Source organism: Natator depressus, chromosome 8, assembly GCF_965152275.1.
Source record: "Natator depressus isolate rNatDep1 chromosome 8, rNatDep2.hap1, whole genome shotgun sequence".
In the NCBI taxonomy this organism is placed as follows: domain Eukaryota; kingdom Metazoa; phylum Chordata; order Testudines; family Cheloniidae; genus Natator; species Natator depressus.
Window position 1 is genome coordinate 9,639,587 of NC_134241.1, and position 27,062 is coordinate 9,666,648.

A 27,062-nucleotide genomic window follows, 5' to 3' on the forward strand; every position below is an offset into this window, starting at 1 on the left:
ATTAGCCACATGTGGCTAGTGGTGAACGTATTTGGACACCGCTTTTTAGCCAGTCCTTCAGCCACCTGCTGGCCAGGCTGTCAGTGGCACCAGACACCCGAACGGCAGCCCAGCACCCTGAGGTATCGGCCAGCGTCAGCCTCCCAAGTAGCTGGGATTACAGACGCACGCCACTGCACCCGACCTGCCACAGCACACGTTGTTTAAAAATGAGTAACTGTAGACCAGATAATTCTAGCATTTATTGGACCAACTTCTGCTGGTGAAAGACACGCTTTCATGCTCCAGAGACCTGAAGAAGAGCTCTGTGTAAGCTCAAAAACTTGTCTCTCTGACCAATAGAAGTTGGACCAATACAAGATATTCCCTCACCCTCATCCTTGTCTCTCTCTTATCGTGGCACCAACATGACTACAGCAACACTGCGGACAATTCTAGCATTGTCATCGGAGTATTTTAAAGCAGCTCGCTAGCATAGGATTGAAAGGACAGTGTCACTTTATAATGATTAAAGCATGTCCATGGCACAGATGCAGTGCTGTAGCTATGCCACTGTAGACACTCGCTATAGTGACGGAAAGGTTTTTTCCACCACTGTAGTAAATCACCCCATCAAGAGGCGGTAGCTACGTCGACAGAATAATTTTTCCATTGACGTAGTGGCGTCTATACCAGGGGTTAGATTGGTTACCTACGTCTCTTGGCATGTGAATCTTTCACACCCTGGAACGATGTAGCTATGTCAACCTAAGTTTTAGGTGTCGACCAGGCTGAAGTCTATAAAGTGGCATTGAAGCACATCCGCTGTCCTTGTGCCTGCTGCTTGCAGAGTTTGGTCTTGAAAGTCTTTCTATGCACTGTGCTCTTTTCCCAGAGGAGTCTTCAGTTCCCCCCCCTGGTTTTTGAAGTTCAGTCTAATCAAGTGTTTGCCATCATAATTAAGAACTGTGTTAAATATCATGTCACTTAACCATAATGATGGGCCTAGGGGAGGGAACAAAATTTCCCTTGTTGAGCCTTAGATGAAAACAGGGTCTGTTAATGAATGCACCAGAGAGAAATCATCCTTAGTACAAAGCCCTCCATTATTATTATTTATATTTCAGTAGCTCTTAGAAGCAGTAATTGAGATCAGGGCACTGTTGTGCTAGACACTCCACAAGAACACAGTAAGAGGCCGTCTCTGCGCGGAAGAGCATGTTATCTGAATATACAAAACAGAGAGGATGTGTTAACCTCATCGTTTTATAGAGGGGAAACTGAAGCATGGAGAGATTAAATGAATTACCCAAGGTCACAGAGGAAGTCTGTGACAGAACTAGAAATTGGACCTTCAGTCTCTTGAGTCCCAGGACAGTATCTTGGCTAACAAACCACTCTCCCTCCCCAAGAACTTTATTCCCTGGCAGTGGCTCTTTCTGCTTCACTCAGACCTTTCCTTAGCTCCCAAAGCCATTTCAGTTAACTTCTCACCATTGTTGGCTTGATGACTGAATGCTTTAATTTATTCACTAGCCACTGGGCCAGAGTCAGACCTGGGCTAAGCAGATGCAATACCACTGCAGCAGATGCTTACATAGGGTCTGAATTTTGTCCAGGTTCTCTATTGCACCATTATCTTCTGTAATTCATATAATATATCCTATACTTCTGTAAGGCAATTTGGAATTGCACCTTTAAGAAAGAGGCCATACAAAACCAAATCTTATTGTGTCCCACTGTTACCTTTGAACCACAACTGCCTCCTTTTCTGCACTCTCTCTGAGTCCCTCCTCCCTAAATTCACCTATCACCTTGAACAGGAGAAGGAAAAACTGTTGTATCTTCTCCCCACCATTGAGTTACCAGTGATTTAGAACAGTACTGGAGGCTACCCTAAGACCTGGATGTGTGCCAAAAGTCAATATAATTGGTCTGCAACACAGTATTCAGAGGCGCACTTCCAATACTTGTGCTACGGGTAGATTGCTCAATACACTGTTATTAAAAATAAGACCCTCTGTCTATCACTCACTATTGTAATGATTATTGTAATGTCTCTGATATTTACATGGCTAGAATTTGTAAACCTGTTCAAACTTCCTAAATAAAGATAGAGCTTAAAAAGAAAAGGTCCAGACAAGGGGGAATCCAATATTTAGTGTACATGGTATATCTCAAAGAGAAACAGTATCCTAAAGGCATGAATGATCTTTGCCCCCAATTACAAAGTTCCAGCAGCAAAGGAGGTTCTTCTACCCTGAGGGTATGAATTCATCAGGAACCTTTGTCTTTAGTATTGTCCACACCTGGGAGCATTAAGTTCTGTTGCTATTAGAATTTAACTCTAGATATAAGTACTCAAAACACTGAAATTTTCAGATGAGTTTAGAGCCATTGTCACTTCTGGAAATAATTGATAACAAAGGAAGATGACTAACAACAAGATCATCCGAAACATGGATATATCAAATCCAAAACTGGTTTCCAAGAACAGTTTTATTGCACTACAATATTAAAGTTAAGCTGAATAATATTTACCAGCCAGGCAACATGGATTGGTTTCATACAGACATAACATTTATTAGTCAATATACAAATGTCACTCAAAGCGTTTCAGTAACCCATTTAAAATGACACTGCATTTGCACATGTACATTTTTACAGACAATATCCAGTTGCGCTTACAGTTTGAGGGAACCTAGTCCTTACAGTGGACAGAGTTTTCCAAATGTTTAACTCAAGTTACATACACTTACAGTCAAACTGACCAGGAGCCATGAGATATATATATTTATACCTTCTACATGGACATTCTGTCTCTCTCAGTGCTAATGTGGCCCTTGTGACTGGAATATCTTAACAAAATATCTGTGACACCATTTGTTTTTAGCTGAACATCACTGGAACTGCTTTGCTCACATTTAGCAAGAGCTCTAGACTGCAAATATCCCTACTTGCTTCATGCAGGGAAACTGCTTGTTTCAAAGGCCAGGGGTTCTCTTGTGCTGTTTTCAGCCTCCCAGATGGAACTCAAACTACTCTATTACATGGGATCACAAAGTTTCACATTCTAGTGCACAAAACTGATACAACTTTGTACATCATTCAGTACAAATATATTTGATGGTCAGTATTATCCAATGTGGAGACATGTCATTGTGATAAAGTGGGATTTGAATGGTGTCCATATACTGCATATTGCCACAGTTATGACCACAACACTAATTTACACCAAAGATCATTCTGTGTTGCTTATGCATTCAAAGTAAATAATTTCTATGTCCGATCCAGTTCCTATCAAAGCCAATAGATAGGCTCCGAGTGACTTCACTGGAAGTTGAATCAGACCCCAGATAAGGGCAGTGCATGTAATATGTAGGTAATATCACATATGGGCACAGCTCTTTGGAGCCAATGAAGTGACGTGCTTATCTAGAGATGATCTGACCCAAAATCTTTTACAACACCATACCCACACATACTCCTCTGCCCCCTAAACTCTGGATAGAAGATATATTTGTTCAAAGCAGAGTCTGACTGTCAACACTTCATTCAAATGAAGCCATAAGAAATAGTAGTGTGAAGAAATCCAGGCACAATTATTAACAACATTTCATTTTGAAGCAATCTCAGTGCTCAAAGTGCTTCCACCTGGGTAATGAAGAGCATTTTTTAATGCAAGTGTGATAAGATTTGACAAAAATGGTTACTTAATTTAGCTCTGATGAGAATGACATGATATACCAACAAAATGCTCTAGCAAATGTATTATCTATGTAGCAAGAATAAAAAGCCCATGGATATAATTCAGCCACCAGCAGCAGCAGATTTCTTTGATTCAGGGACCACACAGTGAATGGTAATGTAGCTGCTACGTCATGGAAGCAGATTGGATGTGTTCACTCTTTGGTTGCTAGGTACTTCAGATTCATTTTTAATAAATGAAATATCTTTCCCATGATTAAAAAAAAATGGGAGGAGAAGGGGACTGGCTGTATCAATCCTCAATTGCCTTTTGCTGGTTAATTCATGCATGATGTTATTTGCACTCCCTCTGGGCCAGAGAGAGAGAGCCATTCACAATAAATCAGCACAGGGACCTGTGATTATAAATTACAAAATGAAGAGGCAAGGTAGGTTTGTGCCAGGAAAAAAACCTAATAAGTGGATATAAGAATGTGTAGAATAAAGTTTACGTTCATTGCTTTTCCTGCTCCGTCAGTACGTTTCTGCTCCTGTGATGCATTGACACCAACGTCTGCCCACTCACTGACGTACAACTTGCGCTATCGTTTGTCACCTCTGAATTTAAACCACTGAGTGCCAAAGAAGATCACTGTAAAATGTATAGGGCTTTCCTTTGTGCTTATTTCAAGCTCCGAATTGTGCATAAAAAAGCTCTATTAATAGGACATTTATGGTCTTGTTAGTAACTTCCTAGGAAACCGCTGTTTCGGAGAACAAGGCAAAGTTACGCAATACTTGTCAAATTAAAATGGGCTATGTATAATTAAAGAGAGACATTTCTAAGCACACAGTATTATAACAGAAGAATTTAGGCATTTTTATCTGTTAGACACTAGCATGAAAAGCTTTAAATTTATAGAGGTTTCCAACTCTTAGGCCCTGATCCTGCAACAAGCACTTACATACATGCTTAATTTTACTACCCTGAGGAGTTCCACAATGGGACTTGTAAAGAAGCTGGCTGCCACCCATGCACTCCCTCATGTCCAGAGGTCCCTGTGCACAGCCTGGGTGAGCAAAAAATCTTCCTTCACAGAGTCTTTCATCACTCTTAAGAGGCCATCCGCTCTGAGCCTGCTCAGAACTGACTCCCTAGCAGACTTCCTAGCATCAGCTGCTCCTTCCCGGGGCTGCTTCAGGCTCTCTTATATCAAGAACTCAATTGCTTAAGGTACCAGCCTCTTCCCAGTGCCAGATATCTTTGGTTGGCTCAAGTACGAAGCCTGCACCAGGCTTCAAGACTCCTGCAGGGCAGCTCCCTCACTCCCTCGCTTGCTCACAGGACTACTCAGTCAGCATAATAAAGTTCAGCATGTATACAAGTGTTTGCTGCAGGATTGGGGCCTTATTCCACAGACCAGTTTGTGAGAGAGCCTTACCTTTCCTCCCAATGCCCCCCTCCCTCACTGTTTGCTTCTTAATGCTTTAGTCCACCCCACTATCTCAAGATCAGCTGGTTGGCCTTGGAGGAGGTGAGGAGGAGGATGGAAAGTGTAGTTGTAATAACAGAAAGTTTCTTACATCTGCAACTGTGGTAGCTGCTCGTTTGGCTCCATAAGATGCATTGTATATCCAGACAGAAAATGGGCTATTTCTAGATGAACATTGTGTTCTTGTATAAATTAATAGCTAAATTTAAAAAAACAGAAGGCAAATCCTGGAAAGATTAAATATTTGGAGGATCCTCTTCTCTCCAAAGGACATTGCTATACTCTGGAAGGCCCAGATTCTCTCCAGCAGTGAGATCTACTCAGTCCAGGAGAGAAGAGGGCAGGGAGAGAGCTGGTTATGGCTCCTTAAGGATCAAGCTGTCCTGATCCTGACATGAATAAGAAGCCTCTATGCAGTTCTAAAAGTTATGCCAGCGCACTCTGATCCCCAAGGGACCATACGCCAAATAAAAACTAGTAGAGCACAAGTTCGTGCCGCCGAACCCCAATGTGGCCCTGGACTGGAGTAGGGGGAACAGTTGTCAGATGAGCCAGCTGTGCTAGATTGATCCAGCTGAGAACTTCTTCATACCAGGGGTATTCTCAGCTAGCCACTTACTGCCACCTCAGTGGTGTGAAGTGGCCAGGATAGGCGGATAGAATCTGGTCCAATGTGTCTGTCACGTGCAAATGTATCTGCACATGAATGTTTTTTCAAACGAGGCTACTGAAGCTGTGAAGAGTACAATGAAACCTAAGGGCAGGGCTGACCTAACTTTTTAGTGTAGGCCAGGCCTAAAAAAGGAATGTAGCAGATGCTAATAATACAGATTGACTCTCAGGACTGGTCTACGTGGAGAATTTACTTTGTTATAGCTACATTGCTCAGGGGTGTGAAAAATCCACAGCCCTGAGTGATGCAGTTAAACTGACCTAATCCCAGGAGTAAACAGCGCTAGGTTTACTGAAGAATTCTTCCATCAACCTAGCTATCGCCTCTCGAGGTGGATTACCTGTGCTGATGGGAGAACCCCTCCCGTCAGGGTAGGTAGTGTCTACACTGCAGCTGTGCTGCTGTGCCATTTCAAGTGTAGACAATCCCACAATGAAAACTAACTAGGGGCTTGTCTACACTTACAGTGCTGCACCGGTGCTGCTGAGGCTCTGTCGTGCTTAGTGAAGACACTATCTATGCCAGTGGGAGAGCTTCTCTTGTTGACGTAGGTACTCCACCTCCCTGAGGAGAGGTGGGAGTTATGTTGACACGACAGCTTTTCTACACATAGCGTGCTCTACACTGGGGGATAGGTCAGTATAACTACATGGCTCAGGGGTGTGGATAGACCAAGCCTAGGCAATCTAGTTTTTACAGTTTTGATCTTTTTTTTTTTTTTTTTTTGTAGCCTGACCAATGATTTTTCAGATTTTGCAACAGCTCCAGGTGGCTTTTTATACTGGCCCTAGAATCTGTGAGAGAAGTCAAGTTTCTGGGCTGGATCTGCTGTCAGTTACACAGATGTAACAGAGTTACTTTATCGCTCGGTGAGATGATGAAATTACCCTGGATTTCTTACCTCTATAACTGACAGAAGAATCTGGTCCACCTTCCCCCAGTGTATACACTAGCTACTTTGATTAAGCCTGCTGTGTCCAGCAGTATTAATGAATGTGGGTCTGACCATGCGCTCCTTATGCAGCCAGAACTCCCGTTGGGCCAGTCTCTGAGCTGGAGTAAATCAACATGGCTTGATTCAAATAACTGGAACTCAGTGATCTATGCCAGTTGAGAATCTGGCCCATTGAAGCTAATGGGAGATTTGCCTATGTCCTCAACAGGACCCATTTCACATATAGACAGTTTTGGGGAGACATCCACAAAGGGACTTTGGTGTTGCAGCCCTGAATGTCATGGTACCTAGAAAAATCACAGGAACAGCATGACCCACAAAGTCTGAATTAGGTGTTTAAGCTCCCTATACAGTGAGTGGATGAGGGGTGGCAGATTCCTGTTCAAAACGCTTCTCCCCCTCAGGACTTGAATAGGGGTCTCCTACACCCTGGGTGAGTATCCTATCCACTAGACTAGAAGTTCTAAGGGATGTCCTTCCCCCTGCCTCCTCCGCCCCTGGCTGTTTCATATGAGCACGACTGAGGCACCTGATCTGGTAAGCATGCTCACAGGTCCCCTACCAGATTGGGTCCCCGCACACCACAGGTGGCCGAACACCTTTCTTCCCCAGTTTGTGACTCACTCCGGGGCTTGGGAAGGAGATGTGTGTCTGGATATCCGTCATGAGGCCGTACTTTGTATACTGAGGCAGGCGATAGGTACCTGGGCGCCCAGAGGGAGTCCGCAGTGAGCATGCCCAGAGGAAAAAACATAGGCACTCAGTGAGTTTAGGCATTTACAGGATTAGGTGGCAGCTGAGTGGGAGTTTTGTGGATCACAGAGGGGCCTAAAAATGGGGCTTGGGTGCCTAAGTATCTGTCTGGATCACACCCTTAGTCCTTAACAACTATTTAGTTGTTTTCTTTGGAAGTACATTAGCTACTTTTGATGCACAGGGCTGATGTACGCAGTTATGGACGAATAACCTAAAAATTCACTTCCTACTTCAGATACATTATTCTTGATTAATTAGTACACTTCTTTAATTATCGTGCAGCCACTCAATCCAGATGTGTCACTCAAGTCTTTGATTACGGTGTTTCTAATTCTGCAACTTTTACTCATGTGAGTAGTACTTACTCATGAGAGCAGTGCCATTGACTTCAGTGGGATCAAGCCCTAATACATTTGAGACCAGGTCTCCTTCCTGCTCAGAGTGACTCAGGAAACATTTACACCATTCTTGCAAATTGTTACAAGTACACTAAGCTGTCTTCAAAAAGGTGGTCTTGAGCATAAAGTATTATTAATATCAGTTAACATTTATGTTTTAGCAGTACTGAGAAGTCTCAACTAGTCACAGTCCCACTGTTCTAAGGCTGTACAAACACATAGTAAATGACAGAATACAGGTAACTTTCACAGTGCAATATACACCAGGGAGCATGTTACAATTTGGATGTAAATTCTTTTCACTGAAGCCGGACACCGTGATCAATCGTGATGGTTTTAGGAATTAACCCAATCACAAGGCATGTTTATGCCAATATTGAAATAGCTAAAGGTTATCTGGCAACTCCTAAAACTTAGGGCTAGTCTATACTGAAACTTTATATTGACATAGCTACATCTCTGTTGGGATGTGAAAAATCCACATCCTTGAGAGAGGTAGGTAAGCCGACCTACCCCCGGGGTCGACAGAAGAGTCTTCCATCAACCTAGCTGCTACTGCCTCTTGGGGAGGTGAATTACCTACAGCAATGGGAGAATCCCTCCTGCCGCAGTACTAAGTATCTGCGCTGAAGTATTACAGCTGTGCAGCTGCAGCGCTGTCCCTGTGCTGCGGTAGTGTTTTTAAGTGTAGACGTAGCCTTAGTTATTAAACCATATTTAAATGCCTACTGTCATCAGAGAAGAATTAATGGTTTGCAACAATATAGGGCCCAGTCCTGCACTCTTCGCTCAGGCAGAGCTCCCACTGCCCGTGTGGATTTGTAAAATGCGTACAGTATTCCAAGAGCTTTCATGAGCACACTTTAAAAGATGCTTTATAAGACCCACTGTGCTCTAGTCTACAGAACTCGGGACTGGTCTACACAGGAAGGTTAGGTTGACCTAGCTGCATCACACCCCTGAGGTACATAGTTAAGCCAACCTAAGCCCCAGCGCAGACAACACTCGGTCAATGGAAGAATCAATTGAAGCAGTGGATTTATTATAGTGACAGAAGAACCCCTTCCGTCATTGTAGTAAGTGTCTACGCTACAACAGCACATTTCAGTAGCATTTCTAGTGTAGACAGATCCTCAGTTATGGTTAGGGTAGACATACCCTCAGATAATCTGCAAGTCTTCAGAGAACCAAACTGTACTTAAGCTGTTTTAGAACTTGTATACACACTTTTTGCCCTGAGACACGCTGAACCCTGAGATGCTCTGTCCTTTACAATCTTCAGTCTATAGCTGGAGAAAGTTAATATCCCTGTTCTTGGGGACTTAAAATGTGAGCTGCAGTAAAAGTGAATAAAAGATCAGGTTATTAGCTGTGTCAGGCCAGAATCATGAAAGTTCTGTAGTAGTTTGGGACTTTTAAAAAAAATTGTTTTGAAAATTATTATGAACTTCTCTTGTGACTAAAAATGAGGGTAATACTTTTTGAATTAGTACAGTAATTAAGACTGTCAGTCTTAGAATAACTGGAGTTTTTTAAATGGTGTTCAGACTGCCTAAATTATAGTAAATAACCGTAGTCAGTCTAGAAAGTGACAAAGGCATAAATATGCCTGGTGACAGCTGGGTCAAAATAAGTTTGAAAATATCTCTCTCAAATTAAAAAAAAATTAAGATTAAAAAAAAGTCACTCTCAGGTACATCCTGCTGTGAAACCTAATTCTGTGTTTATGACATCACAATCAGTTGCCACTGCAAGACTGAGGTCATATATTTAGCATTTAGAGGTCACTGTACATAGAGATATTGATCAGTGAGGAAGAAAGCCTTTTCTGACATACACATATCTGTGCTAACTAGCCAGAGTGGTAGAGAAAAGAAGAGGAGTACTTGTGGCACCTTAGAGACTAACAAAGGTGCCACAAGTACTTCCTTTTCTTTTTGCGAATACAGACTAACACGGCTGCTACTCTGAAACCAGTGGTAGAGATTATGCAACAATAATCCAAACGGGAAAAGAAAAATGGAGTAATGTGCTGGTGAATATCAGTCTAGCATTTTAGCTGTCCCCATTTAAACTCGCTAATTATTGCCATTAGGACATTCCTAATTGATTCTGTGATGGCACCATAAAGGTGGATAGAGAGTATATTCAGTATGTCTTAACTTTTAAAACAATTAACAGTATGTTTTAATTAAAAAACATTAATTTTACAGCTGTAGTCTTCCATGCACTGCATTGTAGCAAAAGCCAGTTTGAACAGGATATACATGGCAAACAAAAAATACCCTCTCTTACCCAGAAGCCTTTTGTGGATTATCGCTTACTAACACACAGGGATGGGGGTGGATATTTCTGAAACTAAAGCACAAAACAAATTTTCTATCCAAAGGCAAACATGTTTTCATCTGTATAAGTAGCTGAAGCCAATGAGTAATTATGAATTCATAGTCGGTTTGACAATAGCTGTTCTAAAGAGCCTGTTTTCAGAATCTATGGTGTTTATAACAGACGCCTACAACTTGTGCTGGAGCAAGAAAGTAGAATACAATACAAATAAAAGAAATGCTGTATGCATTTTTCATTTTGAATACTGGTGAGCTGGGTGGCACTTGCAGAGGCTCATTTGGGGCCCATCTCAACTTTCATTTAAAAACAAAAATTAAGTCTCTAGCTCTTTTCATTGTGAACAAAGTCTGGAAACTGCAAACCAGCGCAAGTGGATATAAAACAAAGGAAAGTACTCGCTAGGGCTGAAAGCGAGAAGCAGAGAGAGGGTTGAGAGACCCTAACGAAGCTTTCCCCAGACTCACTTTTTATGTAAAATAAGTGAGGTAAGGACATATCCCAAAGAATGATCTTCCTAACCCCTCAGAAAACCATTGGTCCATCTATACCCATACTGCTGTAACAACAAGATACAGGAGTCAGGTACTGGTGGACGGAGGGGTAACTAAAAATGGTTTAACAGGCCAGCTTAGATAGATGTGTAGTCACATTGACTAGAGCTACAGTGATGAGCGCAGCAGAAGAGCCTGCGTAGAACAGAACTTGAAAATGCTAAGGCCAGCACTGGTTGTCAGCATTCTCAGCACTAGGACTGTGCTGGCGGCTGCAGCCGCTGACAGCCATCGTGCGACGGGTGCTGTGGGATCTGCTCCAATGAGCACTCCTCTCCTGTTTCTCCCCCAACAAGCTCTGCTCAGAGCCAATGGAGCACACACCATGTAATCCCTGCACTCCTGATCCTTGCTGCTGCTCCAGCATTGCACAAGGAGGAAAGGAGAAGAGGCAGGACAAGCTACTGCTGTACTGAGTGGAAGTCCTGCGGCTGCTGCTGGCTGTCTCCCCCCATCACCTTGCAATGCCTACCTTCCCAGCCCCAGATCTGAATCTGAAAATCTGGGTTCCTTCCCCACTTGTCCCTGACCTGCCATTTCTACCCAGAGGAATCTTGTTGCCTGACCTAGCTCCCCCTCCAGCAGCCTGGGATACCTGGTTCCACCCCTCCCCATGCATACATCGGCCATGAAACCCAAGCCTCCCCATTAATTAGGGAAGACCACTTGCATCAAAAACCAAAAGGGAATGCCTTCCCCAAACTGCCCCCCCAGCAGGGGGACCTGCTTCCTACTGAACCAGCCACTCCTAGTCAGAAGCTGCAGGACATCCTGCCTGCCCCTACTGCTACCACCAGGGGCTGCATCTATCACCATCGTGAGGGACAGCTGCCATGTAGTTGGGCCATCTGAAGTAGCCTCTATGAGGTGCAGGGAAAACACAGCGGGGTCGAGAGGTACTAGGTTAGAGGGCAGGGCAGAGGCAGGACTGGTGGCATCTTGGCATGGATGGATTATCTTGGGGAAGCGGAAGAGAGCATTTTATCCAGGGAATGTCACATGTATCACTGAGGTGGAAAATTTCTGAGGGAGCCAATTATTGATAGTGAAATCATGTGCTTAAAAATGATACGCTAATACTGCTGGTATTTCACTAGTGTTGACTGTAAAGGATTTCTGGGGGGTGATTTACTAGAATTAATAAGCAAAATGTTATTTAGAAGGAACAGTTTACACAATAAGTTTACCTGCTCCCACTGAACTAAACGGCAAAGACTCCCTCTGGCATTAGTGGGAACAGCTCAAGACCTTTATAATCCTACAAAAGAATCAACAAGAATCAGTAAATTTACAATAAATACAGAGTTTTGGAGACTGTCATGCTGGATTATTTTAGCTATTCACAGGGGTATTATTTAATTTTAAGGACCCCTTGGATCCATCAGTGTTTAGGGTTGAAAGGGCGATGTTCTCATATTCCTCCTGAGATGTGAAGCATCTGCAGTGGTGAATTAACACTATTAAATCCTTCTGGAAATTCTTGTTGAGAAATCCGTAAAAGATAGGATTTATACATGTTGAGAGCATGGCTACCAGGTGGCACAATGTGAACACTAGGTTATGGTGGCAGTTCATCAGGACCTCATAGTTCCAGTCAAAAATGACATTAAATATATTTAGAGGCAACCAGCAAGCTGCAAAGGTCACGACAATTGAAATGAGCATCATGTTAATCCTTTTGCTCTCGTTTAGTCTGCTCTCATTCTCCCTCATCCCATCCACCTTACCATGTCTCCGCCGGAGACATACAAATATCTTGAGATAGCAGATAAAAATAAAGCCCAGTGGGAAGCAATACTGGAAAACCAGCAGACTGGTGGTAAAGACCAGTCGCTCTGCAACTGATGGCCAGGCCTCAATGCAAACAACTTTGTTCATATAGAAATCGCTATGGTAAGAGAGATTTTTAAAGGGTTCATCAGATAGTTGGTGGAATATAAAAAAAGGAATGGATATGATAAGGGAAACCCCCCAAATGAAGATAATTCCCCAGTAAGCGTGTGAAATATTCGGCTTCCAGCCCCGTGGGTTCACTATTAACTGGTACCTCTCGACAGCAATTAAAACAAGTGAGAATATGGAGACTGTGACAGACATACTTTGTACAAAAGAGCTTATTTTACACATAGCCTCGCCAAATATCCAATAGTCCATCAAAGTGTATGCAACTGTGACAGGAATGCACATGATGCATATCAAGACATCGGATAAGGAGAGATTGGCAATCAGAATATTTGTAACATTTTGAGCTTCCTTCTGTTGTTTTATTATAATAATCAGGCAAAGGTTTCCAAAAAGCCCCACTATTGTAACGACAGTATAAGCCGTGATGAGCAAAAAGACTGCAGGGAAAGAAGGCTGACATGAATCAAAGTGTGAAAACTGTGAGTTGCTGCTGTTTGCAATAGTTTGATTAAACAAACCCACACTAGGATGCTGAGTGGGTTTCGCCATCATAAAGGAATCCTAAAACCATGGACATAATTTAGAATACAAAGATTATCTTTTGGCCCTAATTATTTAGAAGATATTTTGCTTGGAGCTTCCCAAGACCATAATTAATAGGATTCAATCTTTATGCTTGTTCTTCATGATGCTCTGTTTGAGCAGATCTGATACTAGTACTTACAGCATTGAAGAATCCTGAAAACAAAAGCAAATGGTAAAACGTTAGTGTTAAACCTATAAATCAAAGAGATTGACACAAGTGGTTTGAGTCTGCCTTTTTGAGGTTCTGCACTCACGATTACAGGGAATCAGTGGCTCTCTTCACACGGTTCAGTGATTGTAGCATATTGTAGTAGGAATATCAATGACCACTCTATTTAAGGTTTCATAACAGTTCTCATTCAAACCCTCTTGTTTTTTAGTTTCACTTTCAGGATAAAATATTGCAGGGTCACTCTCTGCCCAAAGGTGCATATTTTTGGAAAGTTTGACCAAAAATGGTTCAGTCATTTTTGATTATCAGGAGAATAAAGAATCATGCTTCTGTAATCAAAGGGCTCAATTCAGGCCTGGCACCAACTACCCAAAAATTACTAAGCAATGCTATAATACGCTGAAGTCTGCCTGTGACTTCATGCACAATACTCTGTTGTTGCGTAGAAGTAATCTTTTAAAAAAAACCAAACATGGGAACAGAGGGAATGTATCTGGTAAAGCATATTAGATTAACCACCCTGCCCCATGCAATGTTCTGTCCTAGAATACTACCTTTGAGGTCTGTAGAATATGAACATCATGGGTCCAGGGTGGAATACAGGAGCAGGGTGCAATGATTGTGTACTGGATTTCCATCCTGGATGCCTTTTTCTACTTGTGTAGATGTCAAAGAGACCACCTCCATTTGGCCCTAAATATAAGCAGAGAAGAATATGGACCAGATGGAGGCAGCATCTTTGACATATACAACAATATCTTCATATGAGTGCTAGCCTCAGGTTCTCTCCTTCCTTTCCGTAGATACATGCTTTAATATTTGCACTAGTTCGGTAAACAACACAAAGGAATCTTACTGTAGCTAAATGCAGTGTCTGGTCTATAGAAACAAAGACCTGATTCTCCTCTCACTTACTCCTGATTTACACATCTGTATGTGTAAATCTATTGACATCAATAGACTTACACTGTTGTAAAACAGGTGTAAATGAGAGATCAGGTTCAGCATTAATGAATCTATGGATTGGGAGTTAGAGACTAGTTAGAAGAGCTGAATTCAAAGCCAAAGCTCAGGGAATTTCTGGGCAGAAAGAGGTTGTGTATCAAACCTGAGAAAGAAAAAGAACCACATAGAATAGACCACATAGAGTTGCTTGCCCATCTTTCATTTCTTCAAGACTATGCTTTTCACAACCTCTAGGTACATTTACATCCCTTTAAACAAAACTGATTTGACTCACCTTAGTCCCTTTGTTGGGAGAGAGAGGGAAATAAGGCTGAAGCAGTCATTCTGCAGCTGTAGCAATAAACATTACACTGTGATAGCCCTGAGAAAAAGCCAGGAAGAGGAAGCAGTATAAATTTTAAGAGAAAACAAATAAAAGAAAAATAATTATGACCAATACTTTTTTTTAGATACTGCACTTTTGTGAAATGCTTTATTAGGTCATTATCTTTATTAGGTCACTAAGACACAGGGATGTTCAGTGGCTTGCATTAGATCATACAAGTCTGCAGCTGAGCTGGGTATTGTACCGAGGTGATATAACTCCAAGACCCATAGGACTCCCAGGTTCTCAGCTGCCCATAGAATGTTAGGTGCAGAATTCTAGTTTGGATTGCTTTCTTCAAATACCTCTGTTTGAAATAAGTCCTACCATTTCAGATCAGGCAACTGAGTCTAGAAGTTTGTGAAAGATCTGTCACAAGTGGGGATAAATCACTCTAACCCCCATAAAAAGAAGGGTCTAGTGCAGGCCTGTTGGAATGAGGGATGGCATTATGACTGTACTAATGTGGCTCTGTATGGCCTTGCTGATCCAAATGTGAGTGTTGAAGTCTGTGCTAAGGGGATAATACTAAGCTCTGGCCTGGAACTGTACGATTGTATGAGGGAATGGAGAAGGAATTTGCAAAGATGCTCCTCAGAGGCTAATACAACCTAATGGCTGAAATAGCCTCCATGGTCCTTTATGTGCACCCCTGCAACCAGTGAGGAAAGATAGCCACATGACAGCATTATCATCCCAAGAAGTCACCTCTGTGGGTGCGTATGCGAGGGCAGCTCTCTCCGTACCCCCAATGTGCCCTCCATTTTCAGTGATTTCAGTGAGAACTGAAGGTGTTTGGCAGCTTCCAGGATTGGGCCCCATGTGAATGGGTGATGTGGCTAGTTGGAGAAGCAAGAAGTTGGAGAACAGGAGCTAAATTAAGCATATTTCCCTGGAATCCACTATAAGTAGCGGTTGCTGTAAGTAGCAGTAATTGCCTGACTAGAGTTTTCATACACACAAGGACGTGTGTGCTGGAAAGCAAAGCTAGCCAGTAGCTGTACTGCAACCATGGATATGTCTACACAGCAGCAAGGAGTGAGCTTCCCAGTCTGGGGAGACAGGCTTACACTGCGCACTAAAATTAGTAGCGGGGACATTGCAGCTTGGACTCTCAAGCCCACCTGGCCCCCTAGGCTTGAGAGCCCAAGCCACAACATCCAAACTGCTATTTTAGTGCATTAGCTAGATCCTGTCTTCCCAAGCTGGGGGGCTCACTCCCTGTTGCTGTGTAGACATATCCAAAGAGTCTTGATGCCAGTGTTAGGGTGTGTACAGGTCACAGACCTAGGGTCTGGCTGTATGGACGGATTGTTGTCCATGAGATGATCCTCTGGATCTCTGGCTTCTGCTCCTTGTGCTGACCACTCCCACTGCCTGACCCCAGGTCTGGGCCCTGCCTCCTTGCAAATAGGGTGCAGTGCGAGCCTATCTAGTTAGGATCCATGCACTACCACAAACAAGCCCTGCTCTGCTGTCTCTTCTACTCTCTCAGGGGAGGCTATATGGGCCCACCAGGAGATGAGGCTGAGCCAGCTTTGTGGTGTTTTATGCATTATTTACTATGTTTACTTATTAATCCACTATTTCACAATCTCTAATTAAATGCCAATGATTATGTATCAACAAGTGCCGAATGTCCTCCTCCTGTGTTCAGTGTGGATTCTGGGGCTCCCGTGGCACTTTCTACCTTCAATGAATGTCCTTTTAATGACCTTGTAATGTGGGCAGTTGCAGTTCATTAACTCTTTGCACACTGATTGTATTTTGTCATTGTTCCAGGAAAAAAAGCTTCAGTCCCAATAACTGGAAATTGTTACTGGGTTGCTTGGTAATGTGGGTTAATAAAAGTGTATTTTAGCATATATGTCATAACAAAAGGTAATTTAAACATTTCCTCAGCAATAAGGTAATTTACACCCCTCTTCTTTCAACAACTGGAAAAATACATAATCTCTAGCAAATGATGCCTTGGAAAAACAACCTATACCACCATGCTGTGCAGCATGTATTAATTCTATTGAACAACATTATTAAACTAACCATAAGTGTTAACATAATATTTTGTATCCTTGAATTGAGACTTAGGCTGGAGGTGGAATTCTTTTTTCCCCTTTAAATATTTACTTAGAGAACTAATCTCTGTAATACTGAGACACATACTTCTCATGCTACAATACCCATTTAAAAAAATTCATCACCATAAACAGACATAGAAGGTTTAATAGTATCCCAAATGATAAGCCATTTACCCTGTTCCTTCATTGTTGCAGAAACATTCTTGAAGCATCCAGAAATAAAGGAAAGTTAAAAGTCTAGTATGAACATAAAATAAGAATAAGAAAAATAAACAGATAAACACCCCTGTTTGAGTTTGCTGTGAATTATTCCAGTGTTTGATATTTCCCTCCAAATTGATTAGGAAAAGTTGCAGTAAAAAAATCTGATTTAAACTTGAAAGCATTACAAATGTAAAAGCTTCAAAAAGTTGCCCTGTCATCCTTAAATTTAAGAAATGGGGAATAAAATAATTATTTGAAATACATATTTCAAAGATCTTTCCCCTTCAGATGGTTTGGTTCATGAATGCACTGACTTCTTACCTGTTGGGAAAATTCAAGTCATATTTCCACTCTTCTGTCTTTAACGGATTTTCTTTTCCTTTTCAGGTGACATATAAAGTCAGCAAACACATCTTCTTTGTGTCTGAAGAAATCAGAAGTGCATCTGTCTGCTGCTAAGGCCAGATCTAAACTTTTCTTTCTTCCCTTCCTGAGCAAACTGCAGCTTCATTCAGATTTCCAATGGGGAACTGAAGCCACCTCACTGTGGAAAGGCTGCTGAGAAATAAAACAAGCTCTGGAATCTAAGAAGAAGGAAACACCAATGAGAAGAAAGCGGGGAGGAGAGAGGACCAGTAGCCATGGGGATGATATTTTCTTTCCGTTTTTTCAAGCATTATCTTGAAATCTCATTTTCAATTATCTTATCTGTTCTATAGTACAAATGTTTTCTTAAGAATCTCAGCTGGATTTCACACGGGTAAATATTTGCAGATGGCTTATTGCTTTTTCCCCAAGGCGGAATGAAAATACAGCCATACAGTAGACTGCTTAGAAGGAGAATACATGTTCTATTGAAATGATATTATTTGCCTTACTACAATTAAGATTGACTTTTCCATTATAAATACCCTCTATTTTAGGTATTTTATACCTGCGCTGTAAAAATTTCTCAAGATCAAACCATTGCCCATTATCCAAGCTTGGGAAGAAATAGGATTCATGATCATTACTGTTGTTTTACAGTTTAAAAACATATACAATCATTTCTTTAATAAGGCTTGTATTAAATATTTATTTATTAACTATTTAGAACTGGAGGTGACAAGGAAGGAACTTGTTGGTTCCAGGGAGTGGTGCAGAGACATTGAGTTTTTCATCTTTCGGTGAATTTCTTCCCCATATCCCTCTACTCCCCAATGCCCCCATCTCCAATGCTGTGTCATCTTGGGGTTTTCAATTCTGGGGAGGTGGTGACAAGAGGGAAAATTAGTCCAGAACAAGTGGGTGTTTGTGTGGGGAAAGCCGCGGGCAGAGCAGATGAAGGTTTCCTGTTAAACTGGAGAAAAGGAAAGTAGCCGGCAAAACTTTTGGGAGAAAAGAGGGGAGCTCGATATCAAAAAATCTCCACAGAATGTGATGATCGAAAAGCAGTAGGATTTTCAGAATGAGGGAGAAAAATGATGAGGCTGTATCTATGCTGCGTTATAATGGAGAGTAATAGTTTGAGTTTTTAGCACAGATTTTGTTTTGTTATATTGCGAGGATAAATTTTCCTGAAGGATTGCTAGCATTTAGGGTTTTGATCAGGTCAGAAATACTCTGAAATGAGCTTTCTTAATGTATTTTGGAATTTCTGCATCTGGTCCCAGTTAAACCCAAGAAATGGAACAGCACGCAGAAATGGAACGTTAAGTATAGATCATAAAAATTCTTAAGTATGTATATAAAACCAGCAACAACAAAGAAAATAAGTTGGTAAACTTTCAACAAGTATTTCAATTTCATTCAATTTAAGTTTTGGACAAAGATTTGGGATAGTTCTTATCCAAATGGGTACTCCATTCTTACTAATAACTGTATCTCTGGATTTTCTTAGTCTCCTGTAGAAAGATAGAATGAAATATATGGGGGCTGATTCTAATATCACACTGGTTTTAAATTGGTGTAATTCTATCAGTCTAATTGTATTGAATCTTGATGTTAACTGGTGTAAATAAGATTAATTTAAATCCCAGAGTTTTAAGGATGTAGTTGCTTGTGATCTGTTTGTGCAACTCCCAGCTGGGAGAAGTAGGCATGGCGTAAGTGGAGTATATGGCCAAGAATAGAGGGATCAAAGTCTATGGTTTTCAGCCAAATTGTGTAGTGTTTGTGTTTGCAAAATAGGTTAATGAATACCAGAATTATATTTACTTTATATGACTTTTCATGCTACTTTTAATTGCTAAATAAAAATTATGGGAAACAACATTTTGCAGCAGGTAGAGACAGGTTGATAACTTCATGGAAGGAAAGACTACATCTATATTAGGAAACAAATTTAATCTCTGTAATGTGATAACAAATAATTAACATCATATTGCAGGTTAGACATGCTAAGCAGGACTGATGTTAGATGTTGGATGTAGGAACTCTACCTCTGGGGGACCCCAGCTGCTCAAGGGGTGGTCTTATATCTCAGGAAATAGTAGGAATTCGGTGAGATGGGGGTTTTTAAATAAGAGGTCCCTGTCCTAAGTGCAAAGAAAAAATCCCAGTCATCACTATTTGATTCTTAATCGCATTTCCACAGAAGTATTTCTGACATTAGGTCCAATCCTGGAAGCCCCATGTGCAGGACTCTGAATAAAGTCAAGAGGAGCACTGCTAACTAGACTGTAAGCTCTTTGGGGTGGGACCTATCTATTTGTTCTGTGTTTGTATGGCACCTAACACAATGGGCTTCTGGTCAATGACCGCTTGATGCTTGCTTGGATCCAGAATATCTATTTATCTGTGGATATGATTTGTATCCTTCTCCCTACCCCTCCTCTGGAGTATCCCTCTCTTCATTAATGACTCCCTAGAATTGCCAGCACCCTCCTCTGCTTCTTGTGCCCCAGTTCTCCCACATCCCAACATCCTCTCTGCATGTCCTTCCCCAATATTGCTCCCATGTTCCAACTTCCTCTGAAGTTACCCCTTCCCCAGGTCTGCTCTCTAAAGCTCATGTCATATATTATACCAGCTTGGAAGTTGAAGTAACTGTGCTTCAGGGAGTGACATTATATTGGCAACCAATTAGGTTGATTAGGTGTTGCTGTAATCATGATTTATAGAAGCATTTCTTTGTTCATTTACAGTCCAGGATCCCCAGTCACTACCACATCCAAGAGAGGAGGGGACGATACCTTTTTGGAGGGCCTTTGATTTTGCCAAACTATCTAAAAGTAAAACCATTCATCAGAGATTCAAGGAGAATTTTCTTGTCCTAGGAATACTGACTCTCTTTCACTATTTGGAGGAGTTTGGGGAATTCTGGGGGTTGCAGCTGTGCATAAATTTAAAATTCAGATGGGGCCCTAAAAACCAAAGCTCTGATTCTAGCAAGGTTCAAAGCACCTTCCACTCCCAGTGGAGCCACTGGGCCCAGTGTCCTCTCTGCAGACACTAAAGAGCCCATGGCTTTTTTCATGAGAGCAAGGGGGTTTGCCCTAGGGTATTGGTAAAAATTGCCTCTCCCCACATAGCTATGCAGTGTCTCCCCATCTCAGTGAAAGCTGCAATTCAGTAATGTATGTATATAGTTTCTGATTCTTCATGATGAAGGGAGTTACTTTGAATTTACACCAGAGTAACTGAGATTTTGCCAGTGTCTTGTGAATGTCTATGAAAGAGCTGGAATATTTCTCACGAATGAAAACTATCATATATAACACTTCAAGAAGACATGGGAAAATAAGCAAAAGTAGATAGAACTCTCTATGGTGGCCTTGCACCAGGGTGAGGCACATTGGTGAGCTAATGTAACTGGAAGAATGTGTGGTGATTTAGGAGAACCTCAAGGAGTTTTCCTTCCCTTTAGACCCCTCTCTTTGGGTTTTCCCATGTCAGGGAGTGATCAGCACCCGCCTCACCCCCATTAGGTTTAATGAAATAAAGGCCACTGATCCATGGAAAAATTCATCATAAAAATCTCTGAAACTCGTTAAATGAAAGTTTAAACTTTGCACCATTTTATCCCATAATTCTAGCAATCAGCTTTCCAATATTACTGATTCTTTATTCCGGTCCTGATCTCACCATTAAGTCATGCTTAGAAAGGCAACTGTTTAAAATATTTTAGCTTGAAGTTAGTTATTTATGATAGCATACTAATTTCTGAAAATTATTCAGTGACCTGAACCTCAACTAATTTCTATATCTTAATAGTACCTAGCCCAGGGGTGGGCAAACTACGGCCCGGAGGCCACATCCAGCCCTTCAGAGTTTTAATCCGGCCCTTGAGCTCCCGCTGGGGAGCAGAGTCTGGGGCTTGCCCAACTCCATGTGTGCCATGGCTCTGCATGTCTCCTGGAAGCAGAGGCATGTCCCCACTCCTGCTCTTATGCGTAGGGGCAGCCAGGGGGCTCCACACGTTGCTCCCGCCCCAAGCGCCGCCCCCACAGCTCCCCTTGGCCAGGAAACGTGGCCAATGGGAACTGCAGGGGCAGCACCTGTGGAGGGGGCAGCATGCAGAGCTGCCTGGTCATGCCTCTGCGTAGGAGCCAGAGTGGGGACATGCTGCTGCTTCCAGGAACTGCTTGAGGTAAGTGCTGCCCGGCGCTCCCGCCTCTGGCCCCCTCCCATGCCCCAGCCCTGATTCTCCCTCCCACGCTCTGAACCCCTCGGTCCCAGGACAGAGTACCCTCCTGCACCCCCAACCCCTCATCCCTAGCCCCACCCCAGAGTCCACACCCCCAGTTGGAGCCTACACCCTCCCCACACACTCCAACCCGCTGCCCACCCTGGAGCCCCCTCCTCCACCCTGAACTCCTCATTTCTGGCCCCACCCCAGAGCCCGCATCCCCAGCTGGAGCCCTCACCCCCTCCCGCACCCCAACCCCCAATTTTGTGAGCATTCATGGCCCGCCATACAATTTCCATACCCAGATGTGGCCCTTGGGCCAAAAAGTTTGCCCACCCCTGACCTAGCCCTTATACAGCACTTTTTAGCCAGAGATTTCAAATCACTTTACAAAGGAGGTCAGTATAATTTACCTCATTTTATAGATGGGGAAACTGAGGCATGGAACAGTGAAGTGACTTGCCCAAGGTCTCCCAGTAGGCTAGTGGCAGAGCCAGGAATAGAATCCAGGAATCCCAAGTACAGCTGGGTTGGAGATCAGTATAACCTGTGGTTGAACAAGTAGCATCTTTATTTTTAGGTCAGCAAAGTGACTTTTAAATAATCTTTAAAACAAATAGTTGAATTGTAGGCAATTATACTAGTGAGAGTGATCTTCATAGTTAACGTTTCATATTTTCCATCCTAATCCCCTCTTGCAGTCTCTCCTAGCTTTCTAAAACATTCACCTCACATCGATCTTTTCCAAGCTTGATCTCTGTCAGAAGGTGAATTGTTTTGAATGGCTCGGCCATTTTTGTGAATGAGGCCACTGGAAATCTATACTTCCGCCATTTTATATATATCTTTGAAACTTTTTAAACAGCTTTGCAGCCAAAATCTGCATAGAAGTAGCCCTAGATGAGAAATGCCTTTGGATCTTGGAAAAAATAGATTGTGATTATGAGCCTTTGAAAAATCACATTTTGTGTGCAAGGTAGATTTTTTCTCTAGTATCATACAGTATGCAGCTATGGAAGGATTTGATGCATATGTTTATGTAGCCAATTTAGCTGCACAGTGAAAAGTGTAGCCAATCAGCTGAGACACCTGGGGCTGAGGGAGGGCTTCTGTAAACTTTGAAAAGGTGGAAAAGGATAAGGATGGGCTGTTGTGCACTTGTAAAATGTTTTGGAAGCAGCCTGATTCTCAAGCACTTAAAGTTCCCAGGAGATGACCTCTTCCCAGTCCATTCTCCTAGGAGCACAGGAGATGTTCTCCCGCTCATCATAATCTGTACTAACTATTCAACCTGTAGTAATAGTGAAAATGTGCTGGCATATATAGGTTACCCGAGTATGTAGCCCAGTTAGCTTAATGGTTGCCCGACGTTTCTGGAGGGTTTGGAATCTGGGTCCAATAACTGCAGTTTGGGCTGCTCTTGAAAGAAACTTTGTAGATTCCTAAGTGGTTATTCTGCTAGGATTAACTTGGTTGTCTCTCATTTTTATATCGTTTGTTAACATCTGTCATTCTTTCAGTGCCAATAATGTGCTTTACAAACATAGGGTAAAATTCACACTACAAGAACAAAGAGGTACGATTTATACTTCTTTCTGCCTGCCTAGGCAGAGGCACCAGTGGAGGGATTAACCCCTGGAAGGGCAGCTTTAAATTTCAGCTGGGACTCCATATGCGCTCTAGGGGCAAAGGATATCAAGGAGATGCACTGAATCAGTGCAATCTTCCAGCCAGTCTGGCCTATCTCTTCCTAGGCCTTTCCTGCCCACTTTTGGAAGTGCACCAGCCAGCTCCACACCCTCACTGCAGGGACCCACAATGAACGTTGTGCTGGCTTCCGCAAGTGTAACCAAGGAAGTGAATTAAGTTCAAAGAGCCAAATCCTACAGTTCTTATTCAGTCAAAACTCCCTCTGACAGACAGCACTGGGAGTTTTTCCTGAGTGCAAGGACTGATTAAGGACTACAGTAATGGCCCAGAGAGTAAGATTTTTCCTTTTGCCCTCAATCTTTATTCCAATTTTCCCATATATTTCAGAAACTTGAAAAATATTTTGATTTTCCAGCTTAAAATATTAACACAAGTTGATATTATTTTGTATACAAAAATCTTAGCTTTTATACAGCTTCCATCTTAAAATGCTGGAAAATAAATGTATCTGAAAACAGAAATTATGTTTTTTACAGCTAATTCCAGACTTGCACATATGAACTTTATAGAGTTATCCCTCCTGCTGTTTTTAAATAAAGATAAATGTCAGTCATATAAAGGCAAGACAAAAATATGCCCTCCAGAGTGTCTGCAGAACAATACATAGATGTGGCCTAGGACTAGCTGGAAAAAAAGGGACAACATCATACAAAACAGTAAGAAGCTTTTAATATAAATGGAAAATACATAAAGAGAGATTTTCAGCTGAGAAAATCAGAGTGCACCTAGCACTGATACTGGGTCCAGTCCTGAAGTTCTTCCTCAGGCAAAACTCAAAATTGTGGATAACCTAGGTGGGCCAAAATGCCCACTAGCATAATACAGAGCAAGTTATGCCAACAGCAGTGGTCCCATAGGGACTGTCCAAATTGAGAGTCTGGTAGAATGCCATACTATCTTCCCAATGTCTCACCCACCCTTGGTATGCGCTGGCCCTCCCCAATTACACCACTACTATGCCAGCCCTTCATTACTCAAGGATTCTCTTAAGTTGTGGTAAGGGTAATAAGAACATAAGAAAGGCCATTCTGGGTTTGACCAATGGTCAACTTAGCCCAGTATCCAGTCTTGCAAGAGTGACCAGTGCCAGATGCTTCAGAGGGAATGCACAGAACAGGGCAATTATTGAGTGATCCATCGCTTGTCATCCAGTACAGCTTCTGGCAGTCAGAGGTTTAGGGACACTCAGAGCATGGGGTTGCATCCCTGACCATCTTGGCTAATAGCCATTGATGGACCTATCCTCCATGAATAAATCTAATTCTTTTTTGAACCCAATTATACTTTTGGCCTTCACATCATCCCCTGGCAACAAGTTCCACAGATTGACTGTGCATTGTGTGCAGAAGTATTTCCTTATGTGAATTTTAAACCTGCTGCCTATCAACTTAATTGGGTGAACCCTGGTTCTTGTGTTATGTGAAAGGTAAATAACACTTCCCTATTCACTTTCTCAATACCGTTCATGATTTTAATGACCTTTATCACATCCCCCATTAGTTGTCTCTTTTCTAAGCTGAAAACAGTCCCAGCCTTTTTAATCTTTCCTCATATGGAAGCTGTTCCATAACCCTAATTGTTTTTGTTGCCCCTCTCTGTACCTTTTCCAATTCTAATACATATTTTTTGAAATGGGGTGACCAGAACTGTATGCAGTATTCCAGGGTTGGGCATACCATGGATTTCTAGAGTGGCATTATGATATTTTCTGTCTTATTATCTACCCCTTTCCTGTTGGTTCCTAACATTCCGTTAGCCTTTTTGACTGCCACTGCACATGGAGCAGATGTTTTCAGAGGACTATCCACAATGACTCCAAGATCTCTTTCTTGAGTGGTAACAGCTAACGTATATCCCATCAGTTTTTGTATTTATAGTTGGGACTATGTGTTCCAATCCTCAGAAGACCCTCATGGGAAGCTTTCAGGGTGCTTTGTGCTGCTAAGGTGGTAGCAGGTTCTGCTAAGGCAGCACAAAGCAACTTGATCTGGAGCTGAGGATCTAGCCCTAATTTTCTAGTCCCTATAGTTTTGAAGAAAACCTTCCAAATGTCACTGACATATGGCTACCTTCCTGAGGTTGCAGAAACAACAGCTTTGAGAAAGGTGTGAGTTGGTTCTATCCAACTAAAGGAACTTTAACTCTGACACCTAATGATGGTGTTTAAATGTCTATTTCAGTGCTGATAATGTTAGCAAAACAGCCCATTACAGGCATATGCTTAGCCAATGTGGTTGCACACCATGAATTAAAGATGGGGAAAAAAGTTATGCCATCTAAATCCATCCCCTGGAGCTTCTGAGGTATATAGTCTCCATGCTTCGTCCATTCTAGTTTCTAATGTCTCAAAAGACAATGCTTCCACCTTTGCCCTTGGGGGACTATGCTATGGCCTAATAGAACCCGTCACTCTTTTTAAGCTTCCCCACCACTTATTTTTAGCCTTAATTTTTCTTCTTTTTATTCCATCCCATTACTCCCAGTTATAACACAGGACTCATCGTGAACCATTAGAAGACGGCGGGTGAAGGGAAGGAAACCGAGGGGAAGGAAAGCAGAGAAAGAAACTTCTCTGGGAGGAGAAGAGGAAGGGGACAGCAACACCAAGGGGAAAGGGGAATAGAGAAGAATCACCAATGGAGGAAAGGAGGCAAGTGGGACCTGAGCAGAGTTCCATGATGTCTTCCCACGCTACAGACAAATGCTTTTCTATTTTCAGCATGTTCCCATTATAATGCCCTGAGGAACCTTCGAAGGGATCAATGTGCTCAGCTGTCTGAACAGTCTGGTGCCATTTTTTGTGTGTGGAGAAGAGGTCATTATAGGTCATTCTAGTGTCACATTTGGGGAAGGAGAGTAAATTGCTGTGCATTAATAAAAAAAAAAAAAAAGTGTGGCTGCTTTATGGTACATTAATGTTTGCATCCAGTAACAGCTCTGTTTATTTTAGAGAGAGTCCCATATTCTCAGCTTGGGTACGAAAAAGGTTATTCGGTTTCCCCTTGAAGACCTGCTTTTTCATCCATTTTGCTGACAAATAACACCCTCCCAACTGGCACTAATTCACACTTGTGTCTGCAGTCTCAACAAAGAGGCCAAGGATTTGGTGGCCATGGAGATTAAATACCCAAAGGCAGAATAGGGAGAAAAGAAAATATTTTTCTGGAAAGCTGGGACTGTCCCAAGGACAGTTGGCACAAATCTCCTAGGAGATTTCTCCAGCTCAGGGTTGGAATATATAGCAAGAGGCCAGACTGGGGGAAGTTTGCATTGCAGATGCCCATGTTGTACCTGTAAACCTCTTTCTCTGGATACTGGACTCGCTCTTTCTGGAGAGTATTAATTAGTTTGGAGTGGGGTTTCTGACTGGGTGATTGTGTGCAGTTACCTGTGCCTCTGACTTGACTACACTAGCAGTGCCTGGCTGAATGCGTGTGGCTCTCTGAGTGCTTCTGAAAATCACGGTTAAGTGGCCAGGCCCCAGGCTCTCCTTCTAGAAGTGCACAGCCCTGAGGGTTCGGGGGGGGGACTTGAAACCTGACAACTAACAAAGCAGTTTTCAAAATTCCCTGAGCATCCAAAGAGACTCTGAGCTCTGTTTGGTGTATGCTGCAGCCTGCAGGCCATGTGA

The 27,062-nt window shown here is 42.3% G+C and overlaps 1 protein-coding gene across 2 annotated transcripts; it reads right to left on the reverse strand.

Annotated features, from left to right (window-relative positions):
- Positions 1-2,466: 2,466 nt before the first annotated feature.
- Positions 2,467-17,691, reverse strand: LOC141991936 (neuropeptide Y receptor type 6-like). Of its 2 annotated transcripts, XM_074960393.1 has the most exons (4): positions 17,434-17,691; positions 14,741-14,827; positions 14,055-14,193; positions 2,467-13,481 (listed from the first exon to the last, which is right to left on the reverse strand). In XM_074960393.1, exon 4 carries the CDS (start codon positions 13,293-13,295, stop codon positions 12,171-12,173), a length of 1,125 nt encoding a protein of 374 aa, XP_074816494.1. In that variant the 5' UTR covers positions 13,296-13,481; positions 14,055-14,193; positions 14,741-14,827; positions 17,434-17,691; the 3' UTR covers positions 2,467-12,170. The 2 variants fall into 2 exon arrangements, with proteins under 2 accessions (XP_074816494.1, XP_074816495.1); XM_074960394.1 differs by lacking the exon at positions 14,055-14,193.
- Positions 17,692-27,062: the final 9,371 nt, after the last annotated feature.

Bases quoted from the DNA above. Each gene is read 5' to 3' on its own strand.
- LOC141991936 (XM_074960394.1), bottom strand. From the start codon at position 13,295: ATGATGGCGAAACCCACTCAGCATCCTAGTGTGGGTTTGTTTAATCAA.